At 46.9% G+C, this 10391-nt stretch overlaps 1 protein-coding gene across 5 annotated transcripts in view; it reads right to left on the bottom strand.

Annotated features, from left to right (window-relative positions):
* Positions 1 to 1068: 1068 nt before the first annotated feature.
* Fars2 (phenylalanyl-tRNA synthetase 2, mitochondrial) overlaps positions 1069 to 10391 on the bottom strand; it is a 440651-nt gene continuing 431328 nt past the window's right edge. For all 5 annotated transcript variants that reach the window (XM_031359625.1, XM_031359626.1, XM_031359624.1 and 2 more), the window contains one exon: positions 1069 to 1362. In XM_031359625.1, the coding sequence (XP_031215485.1) occupies positions 1224 to 1362 (139 nt within the window). In that variant the 3' untranslated portion in view covers positions 1069 to 1223. The remainder of the gene's footprint in view (positions 1363 to 10391) is intronic.

Here is a 10391-nt window from a genome sequence, read left to right as displayed (position 1 = left end):
GCTACCTCTCATCAAATATTTATCCCAGCACTCCGAGTCTTCCATCAGCCTCCAGCATCTTGTCAGGCCTGGAATCTGATTATTAAGGCTGGTCATGAGTGAAGCAGGCCGACTACAAAGTGCCCAGGATGGAAAGGGGGAGACATCAAAGCCCTGTGCTCTCTCTTAAAGGTCGCCTTCATTCTGGAAGTGGAGGCCTCCTGCAGGGGACTGCCTGGGGAGCTGGCTGAGCTGGCCTGTGTGTCTCCTGGACTCAGGGCAGCTCTTGCTCCTTTCCTTCCTCTCACTAGGGCAGTAGGCAGGGAGGTCCGAGCCTAGGGCCAAGGGGCTGGCCCCTGGCCTTGGGTTTATGAAAGCAAATATCTACCTTGCCTGGCTTAGAGATGTGACTCTCCACTTTCAAGGGAAGCCCTGGCATTTCATCAGTGGCCTCTTTGAAGCCTGCCCTTTGCTAAACAAAGAAGAGAAGGGAGAAAGGATGGCAGAGACTCAAAGCCTTCCTGGACAGGCTCAGGCTAGGAATGATGATCTGGTTCCAGACCACTGTCATAAAGTGAATTCATCATGAAGGAAGTTACAGGAATCTTTTGGTTTCCCAGTGTACATGGAAGTTAGGCTCATAGGATACTGCCCTCTGTGAGGTATACAATAACTTTATGTTAAAAAAAGAAAACCATATATTTATCCCAATTGAAAAGCACTGCTAAGAAATACTAATGATCATTGGAACTGAAAGAAAGTGGGGACAACAGGCTTGTTTGACACAGGTTGCCATGAACCTCCAATTTGTCCAAATGCAGGATCTGTGACTATAGCCAAGCAAAGCCCACAAACAGTAGGCACACCCGTACTATATCTGGTTTCTGAGACCCTTCTCTGTGGCTTCACTCATTACTTGGTTGGAAGAGCCTGTCAGGCAAGAATCATGCCTGGTGCTTAATGGAACCCAGGGACCAATTAACCATACGGAGAGCCAATGGGCCAACCATTTCTAAACGAATAGCAGGGAACTCTTATATCAGTGTCTGCTTTCTCCTTCCCCCAAATAAAAGACAAATGCTATGTCAATGCTTCTAAAAAGTGATCCTTTATTTCCTGAAAGTCCTAAAGCAGACCCATTTATCAAATGAGGACAGACACTCCAGTTCACAAACAGTGTGCTTCCCCCTTTCTGGAGAGCCCTGGAGCTCCATGAGGGCTGTGGCCTGTGTACTGCCACAACATCAGAAACGGCCCTCCACACCCAGTAGCTGCACAGCAGCCTCTTGCACAGCCTGGTGGACACTGCTGACTTCTCTCTGGGACAGTGTCCGTTCCATGTGGCGGTAGGTAATACGGTAGCAGTGGCTGGTCCTGTGTGTCCTGTTGGGGGAGGAAGAAATGCAAGTAGGTGAGTGGAAACATGTCTGCATATGGGCTGGCAGCAGTACAGATTACTCTTAGACAGCAGTTGCTACATCACAGTGGTATGGTAGCAGCTGCTAAGAGCAGACCTATCGGGACAGGATTCAGGCATCAGTCATGCTTTGCTATAGAAATATCACTGGCCACTACGGACCACCTCTTTTTAGTATGTGAGAAGCCAATGGTTAAAGACACAGTAGCTTGAATAATAGAGAAGCCAGTTCCATGATGCTGTGAGGTGGTTTGACAGAAAATGGCTCCCACAGGCTCATAGGGAGTGGCACTATTAGAGGTGTGGCCTTGTTGGAAGATGTGTGTCACTGGGGATGGGCCTTTGAGGTTTCAGATGCTCAAGCCAGACCCAGTATCACTCTCTCTTCCTACTGTCTTCTGACTCTGACCAGGAGAGGCCACAATATCTCCAATTAGGCAAGGAAGGGCTGGGCCTTCTGTCACACCAGAACCTTGGACAAATGGTTCCAGATGGGCTGGACCGTCTGGGAACCACCTCACACGAAGAGTTTATAGTTCCCCATGTGTTCACTAGAGCCCAGAGCCTCTGCTTCCTGGGTCTTCTTGGTGCTTTTGGTCTGTTCTCACAAGGGTGCTCTCTCCTTATCTCCCACCTTCTGATTTTAGGTCAGACTTGGATGTAAACAGAATAAGACAAGTATCTGTCTTGGTCCTAGCCCCCTTATTTATTCATTCTCTCTCCCCCCTCTCAATTTAATTTATTTACTCTGCATCCTGATTTCTGTCCCCCCTTTCTTCTCCTCTGACACTCACTGAGCTTCTGACAGAGTGGAGGCCCTCCTGGGTATCTCCCTCATCCTGTCATATGGGCTAGGCACCATTTCTCTCACTGAGGCCGGACAAGACAGCCTAGTTAGGGGAACAGATTCCACAGACAGACAACAGCTTTAGGGAAAGGCCCCACTCCAGTTGTTTGAGACCCACATAATGACTGAGCTGCTCACCTGCTACATAAGTGCTGGAGCCTGGGTCTCCATATTCTCTTTTCCCAGGTATTTCTCCATTTCTTCCTACTCTGGCTTAGCCACTATACTTTTCTGTCTTTTCCCCTCCCACCTTGAGCCCACCTTTGGGAAGGGGAAGTTTCTAGGACCCTTTGCTGTTCCTTGCAGGGCCTGTCTTTTAGCCAGGCACAAAGCCCCCATCTGCAAGGGACAGCAGGAAGGAGTCACCTCCAAGGTGCTCATATTCAAGCAAGGCTGCCATGTCCCTTCCTCTTTAGCTTCAGCAGTCCATTTTGGATGAAAGAAAAAAAATGGCTTTCCTTCTACCCTTTCTTACTTCCCCACCCTAGCTGAAGTCATGAATTGTGTCCAGTAATAAGAAGGAGAAGCAGGTCTGTTTGGTCCCAGAGACTGGTTTGCCTTGCAAACCACAGGCTCACGGAGCTGTGGAACCTACCAAACATGCAAGGACTAGGGCTCCCTGAAGGGAGAGGGCCTTTGGGTTTGGATCGGAGATCTTTGCTGCATGCCACCCTTCATGCTAGCCTTTTTGCCCTAGTGCTTCTCAGTCTTTCACTGGACAAATAAGTTCACTCTGACTGACCTCTTCATTAAGCAGACAGCATCACTGTCCCCAAGATACAGCTGTGAGCTCAGAAGGCAGAAGTGACTTGTCCAAGTTCAAACAGCAGGACAATGCTATATAGGAGTGGAGTTAAGGCCAGGCAACAGGGCAGGAATATGAAATAGTGTGTGCTGCTGTGAAATGGTGTAGTGGGTTTCCAAACCACTGAATGTAGAGTTGCCACACAATCCAGTGATTTCTAGATCTATGCCCCAGTGAATGGAAAGTGGCTGCTCAAACTAAAAGTCAGACAAAAGTTTGCTGCTGAGCCTCGTGATGGAGTCAGTAACCCCAGGTAACTGGGGAGGCTCAGGCAAAAGGTTCACAAGTTCAAGGAACGATTGGACTATAGAGTAAGTTCAAGGCGAGCCCTGGCAACTTCATGAGCCCCTGCATCAGAATGAAAAGGAAAAAGAGGGCAGGGCCTATAGTTCAGTGGTAGAGGCCATAGGTGAGGCCATAGGTTCAATCCCTCCTGCCACACTCGAGGGAGGGGGGCTCGGGAGGGAGAGAGGGAGAGAGACAGACAGAGAGACAGATGGACAGACAGAGAGACTAAGGGAGGGATAGGAGGGGAGGGAGGGAGGGTGAGAGACAGAGAGAAATAGAGAAATTGATTTTCCTAAAAGCTCTATGTTTAGTCATTACCAATAGATGAACAGGTATTAACAGATTTAGTATAGGCAAAGAATGTAATTCCAATGAATGGAAACTAGGAGAACTTCAAAACCAAAGTAGTAGAAGCTACATATCACACACTGCATGATCCTACTGTCCGAAACATCCAGACTAGACAAGTGCCCAATGGCCATTGAACTGTATACTTTCAAAATGGCTAATTTCATGTTATGTGAATTTCATTTCAATAGAACTGAAACAAAACCTACAGAATCTGGTTCTGAACAGTCTTTACCACCACACTCAAGAGCTCTATCAAGCACCCCCTCCCCTTCGCCTCTGAGCTCTTCCTACAAACTGGATCCTGAATCTCACCAAAGGCCCTAGTTACTGGGAAGTAGTGGGGCCTTTAAGATGTAAGGTGTAGTGGGACTACTTAAGTTTATTGGGGACAGGTTCTAGAGGGCAGATAAGGGGGGACTCAGCTCCTTTTTTCCTCTTTTTCAAATCCAGCATAGGATAAATAACTCTCTCTGATCATGTGCTCCCACTCTACCATGCTTCCACAGGCTCAAAACTAACGAGTCAACTGCTCATGGACTGAAGGCTCTAGACTATGGGCCCAAACACACACTTCCCCATTTCTCAGGCATTTCTCATAGTGACAGAAAATGAACACATCCAACTTCCTCTGAGCAGCCATATTGTTTTAAAACGACCAAGGACAATACAGAATAAGCCTTATCTTTCTGTCTGACTCAGAGAGGACACAGGGATATCCTGTATGATCAGGATACTCTATGAGGGGGACACATAGACAAGGAATGCACTGAGAGTGGCCTTTCCTACTGGTGCAGTACTGGGGTCTGGGTGGTAGGCAGTTGCTATAGCTTTCTATCCAATCCATAGAGCCCAGCATTTGGGATGAGCAGAGTCGGCTGTATAATCTGGAGCTTCAGAGGCAAATCAAAGTCCACTTTCAAGTACTCCACAGTTTCTACTCATGTGAAGAGTAAACAAGATTATCTATTGTCCAGTTAGGGAGGTCAAATCCCTTTGTTGACAAAATGGAAAAGAGTGAAAAAAAATTTTCATTGCCTTGTAATACTGGCTGATTGTACAGTGAGTGGTTGCTGGCTAGAACTTGGCTTTTTGCTCTTTAAAAAAAAAAAAAAACAGAAATTTTTAATATAAGTACCTTACTGTGTTTTCAACTGGGACTATTCGTTTATAGACTGTATTAGTCAGTCATTCAACAAAGAGCATCTTGCAGGCACTGAGCTGGGCAGAGAGGAGCTCAGGAAGAGCATGGAGAATGTGCCATCCAGCAATGGGCCAGTCGGCAGGAAGACAGCTGGCAGCCACTTGGCAGTGAAGCCAGCTGAGCCACTCTACACGCAACAGGAATGTCTGCGGGTCTCCTCATCAGCACATGGTGTCTCCCATGTGCACTAGCATGGTGTTGTTTGTCTAGTTACAGAACTGAACACTGTAGAAGCCAAAAGAGAAATGTGGGTCACTCTGCCTGTAGACCCTGGACACAGGCAGCCATACGTAACCGTCCTTGTCTGCTCCTGAGTGATTTGGGACGCTCTGCTGTGTCAATACCACCGCCTTGTGCTTTTCCCTGTCAGTCTGATATCAACCCCTCTTTTTCAGGGTCCAACTGGGGGAAACAAAAAGCATGACTTGCTTTCACCTGGGTCCTATTCCCTGCTCCACTGTGAATGCCAAGGCTTACCCAATTCCACCTCCCACCCAAGTCCAGATGCTCAGGCAGAAACTGAGAGCTGGGATGGGCAATCCCATGTGAGCTATGGAGAGAGGAGGCAGGCTAGTGGGACAAGCCAGCAGAGGGGGATTCTGTTTTAGTGCTTCCTCCTCCTAGACTCCTAACTTTAGACCAAGGATAAAGCTGTGTGGGAGCCGAGAACAGTCAAGTCTGGATCAGTAAAAGGACTGTCAAGCTTATGCCTAAAAGGGCTTAGCAATCCACTTCAGGGTATGCATCCAAAGGAAGTTTAACAGGTGCTGAGAGGACTTGTCCCCCATGCTTATTGGCATAGTATTCAGAAAGCCAAGATATGTGATTACCACAAGCATCCGGCAGGGGATGAATGGAAGAAGGAGCCAAGGGGCACACATACTCAATGAAGTACTACTCAGTCTTTAAAAAGGTACGATAGTGTCATTGAAGCAACACGGATAATTGCCAGGACATTATGCTTAGTGGAATAAGACAATTACAGAAGAGACACAGTATATGTTCTCTCTTATCTGTGGGCCCTAAAGAAGCTAGTCTCAAAAATGAAATAGGGGGACTGCCAGAGGCTGGGGTGGGGATGAAAGATCAACAACGGCAAAGTTATGGAAGGTGAAAAGAACAGGTTCTAGTGATCCGTGGCAAAGCAGATGACCCTGGCTAGTAACCCTGTTTTGAATATTTTAAATTATCTACAAGAGGATGTTAAATGTTCTCAACACAAAGAGATGACTTATGTTTGAACTGACGAATATGCCAAACACCTTGATTACTGTATCATTACACATAGCTCAAAATACTATACTGCATCCTATAAATATTCATATTGTGTCAGTTTAATGTGAAAAGGCTGAGCAATAAATATCTTAAAACCAAACAAAATAGAAAAAGTGATAAAGTGAACCATTATCAAAACTACTTGAAGATCAATTAACTAGTGCTCCTCAGCTCGGAGTATGCTGGGGGGGATTTTCTGCAGGGCGCAGGGCTATGGAATCTGCTGGAAAGAAGGAACAGTGGGTCTGGGTCTTGGTGAGGGAGGGAAGACTTCTATTATACAACCATTAGGTTCACTGTGGCAACCAAACTAGCTCCGAACTTGAAATAAAATCCTTCCTCACATGCAGCCCAAACCTAGCTCCTACGGCATCCACAATAGCCTACTTCTCCATCTGTGACAGAGCAGCTACTCTGTGTTCTTGGATGGTATGCCTGACACCTCCCAGAATAGAGCAGGCATGACCAGTGGGCACTGCAGACACTGCCTATCCACACAGAGATTACTCAGTGCACAAAGATGCTGTCCAGAAGCGGTCCACTAACAACATGAGAAAGCTGGGTCCTTGGCTTCATCTTCAACTAGTTCCTGCTTTTTAGAGACAAAAGTTCTGCCTGTGCCCATGTCATAAGCATTTTGCTCAGTGGAAAGAACAAGTTCATTTAGTACATTCATAGGCTTGTTGAACCCAGACAAGAGGCACTGGGTGGCAAGAAGAAGAGGGAGGGAGACAGCTCTATGTCACTTCCAAGAATAGGACCTAGAGCTGATGGGATGCGGGAGAACGGAGAACTTCGTAGTTAAGGGAAACCTGGTCCCAATTCCTATCGTCTATGCTGTAAGATCTAGGGCCCTCTGCATGACCTCTTGTGTCTGAGTTCTTGCCTATGGAGTAAGACCTCCATTTCCTTCTTAGGTCTCTGAGGACATGATGGGAGCATCATACAGCAGTTATTTCAGAGCTTGCCTGTCAAGAGTGGATTATCTACTTAGTGGTGGGTATACATTCCAAGACCCCAGTGGCTGCCTATACTGGCAATAGCAACAAACACTACAGATACCTTTTCCTAAAGTATGACTGGGGTTCCTGAGATTAAATTTGACTTAAATTTAAAGTTTAAGCACATTAAGAGGCTAACCCCCAACCCTCACCTTCTGAGGTGGATGGAAGAGCTTGTCCTGGGATCAGGATAGTGGGTGAGCTGGCTGGGGTGTGGTGAACTACCCAAGGGTATTAGTGAGGGAGAGCTGACCCCATCACTCCTCTGCTGTGAGGTGGTCTTGGGTGGGGAAGATGCCTTCAACCCCCTCGCTACTGAAGGCAGATAGGAGAGCTGACCCCAGGGGAGAGTGGAGGAGAGCTGGCTCCACCACTCATCTGTCATGTGGTGGCATGGGTCCCTCCCCTTTCCCAGGAGCAATAGTGAGAGCTGGCCCTGAGGGCAGGAGAACTAGCTCTGCCCCCTCACTGGCTGTAGTGCTTAGGAGAGCTAGCCCTGATGGTGAGGTCAAGGGTAAGCCAGCCCAGGGGCTGTGAGAATAGGAGAGCTGCTCAGCCCTTTGCAGGCTTTGGGAAAGTACTGCCCCTTCCCCAGGCCCCCTGCTCAGACTGGGCAGCACAGTGGAGTTGTCTCTGGAGGCATGGGTACTGATGAGCTGGCCCAAGGCCATGAGAGCAGAAGACCTAACCTTGCCTCCTGCTGATGGTGGCACTGGGTGGCCTAGCTAGAAAGCTCTCCTTGGTGGCTCACTGACCAGCAGCTCAGCTACCACCCAAGCCCATATCCAGAGCTCTGAATTGGCCCATCCCAAAATCTATATCATTTGCGAATGGCTGGGATACGTGAAATGGCCAGTCCTACTTTTCCAAAGCTGTAGGATCTCCATGACACAGGGCAACAACAGGATAACTGGGAGGATTCCCAATGAGCAGCCAATATTTATGGTGTCACAGAAGCCAGAGATCTTGAACCAGACCAATGAATGACTCATTGCGATGAGCATCTGTAAGTGAAGATGTGTGGACAGAAGGATAGACTATCGGACACACTGCAACATACTTCAGCTTCCACGATGAAATGTTTTTCTATGCTTTTTGTTTGTTGTGTTTTTTTATTTGGGGGGAATTCAAGAGCAAAGGGTGGATATGATGGGACAGGGAGATGCTTAGGACTAGGGTGTACGATGTGATCAAGGAATCAATAAAAAATATTTTTTTAAAAGAGTCTAAAAACAGTAAAATAGAACAATTGCAATTGCAACTATGTAAGAAAATATTTCCACCATTGGTGCTCTGGAGCTTTGGGCCATTATTAAATTAAAGTCTATTTGACTCAAGGACTTATATCATACAGCTGATCTGATATCTAAGAAAGCATCGTGGTGATAGATGGGTGCGTAGTGTACATAGGATAGAGATGTTGAACAGACAACAGGTGAAGTAGCACAATATTTCATACTGCTCAAAGCATGTGAATTAGAGCTCATCAATTATTTATTACCAGAATTTTTATATTTTGGATTCTAGTTGACATCATATAACTAAAACTGCCGGAAGTGAAACTAACACAAGGGGGTCCTACTAATCTGTTGCACGCACAGTCCTAGTTGGCCCATCTTTAACCCTTTTAATAAATCTGGAATCTGGCACTGGTCTGAGGATAGCCAGAGCTACTCCTGATAAAGCATGAAGCACACATTTGAGCCTGGTCTGAATAAATGATCCAGACACTAAGTAAACCAGACTACTGCTACGTTCCTTGCTATAAGCAATCAGAGAGAGGAGATAAAGACAACATTTTTGTAATAAGATTTGGTGGGTGGAAGGTGGAGCCCAGACTCTTGAGTCGGGGCAGTGACAGGCAAGTTTGGGTGAGTTACCTTGTGTGGTCTCATTTTTCTTAGTAGTGAGAGGTGGGCTAAGTGAGCTTTAATTTTTTCCGGCTCTAATATCCCAAGACTAAACAGGAGGGAAGGAAGATTTTGGAGGAATCTAACATCTGCAAAGAATGAAATGGAAGGTCTGAGGTGGGCATGAGCTCCATTCATTTCTGATGTGAGGGGATTCTAGAATGGAGAGCATGAGGCTAGCTTCACCAGCGGAAGTTATTGCTTGGAAGACCAGCAAAAAGAGGAATCCTCTGTCCAATGGGTCTTCAGCCAGTCACCCATCAGATACTAAGGCCTTTGGTTCCATCCTCATCCCACCCCTCCCACAGCTGTATCACTCACTTTTGCATAGCCACGACCAAACACCAGACAGATATAATGGAGTAAAGATTGTTTGGCTTATGGTTTCTAAGGTTTGGGTCCATGGTTACTTGGTCCTGTGCATTTGGACAGAAGGAGGCTCATATGATGGCAGACAGGAAGTAGAGACAGGAGTTAGAGGAAGGGCCCAGGCACGATATAGCCTGAACGACATGGACAATCTCTTGGCTTACATCACCTTCTAATAGTCTCATAATATAAATATATCAATAGATTAAATTAGGGATTAGGTCATAGCCCTTAGGATACAGTCCCCTAAAAGCCTGGCAACTAAGCCTTCAACACATGAAACTCTGGGAGACATTTTATATCAAACTGTAACAATAGCAAAGAGCCCTGCCGCCTGAGTTTCAGAATACTTGGTCTTCTTGGCCTAGTGTTCCCTGGAGACCCTTTGGAGCAGTGCATTTCTGTAGTTCTCAGCCAGACGAGGAGCTAGCCACAGATAAGTGTCTCACTGCCACAGCCAAGCTTCCTAGCTCCCAGAGGGATTGCTGTTCCTACGAGTCAGTCATAAGAAACTGGACCAGATGGTTCCTCTGACAGTTTCTGCCTGGGGAAAGACAACTCCCATGCAGGCCGTGATAGAGGCAGGACCAGCAGCTGGGAAAGGAACCAAGCTGGGCCACCCCCACGGGTCTACTCACTGGTCAGCCTCAGTCGGCAACTTAAGAGCTCTGCAGAGACACATTTTACAGGCAAGAAGTGCTTTTGAACATCAAACACCTGCCAAGTCCTCTGGGAAGTTCAAAGCACCCCCAGGTTTTTTTTTTCCTAACTCTCCCCATAACTTCTGGTACTCTTGAGCAGTGGCTCCTGCCAAGCAGGCACAGGGAGGGAGGTGGAGTCCAGGCCTCCTGAGGTTCTGGATCTTTATCTGAGTAAGACTGAAAATAACTACTTTGAGAAGTCTTTTAATGGTGTCTCTTACTACTGCTTCTCAGCTAGGCTCTGGGA

This window comes from Mastomys coucha, unplaced genomic scaffold (assembly GCF_008632895.1).
Source record: "Mastomys coucha isolate ucsf_1 unplaced genomic scaffold, UCSF_Mcou_1 pScaffold7, whole genome shotgun sequence".
Taxonomy (NCBI): domain Eukaryota; kingdom Metazoa; phylum Chordata; class Mammalia; order Rodentia; family Muridae; genus Mastomys; species Mastomys coucha.
The sequence above is the reverse complement of the archived record's forward strand: the minus strand, read 5'-3'. Positions and strand labels throughout refer to the sequence as shown.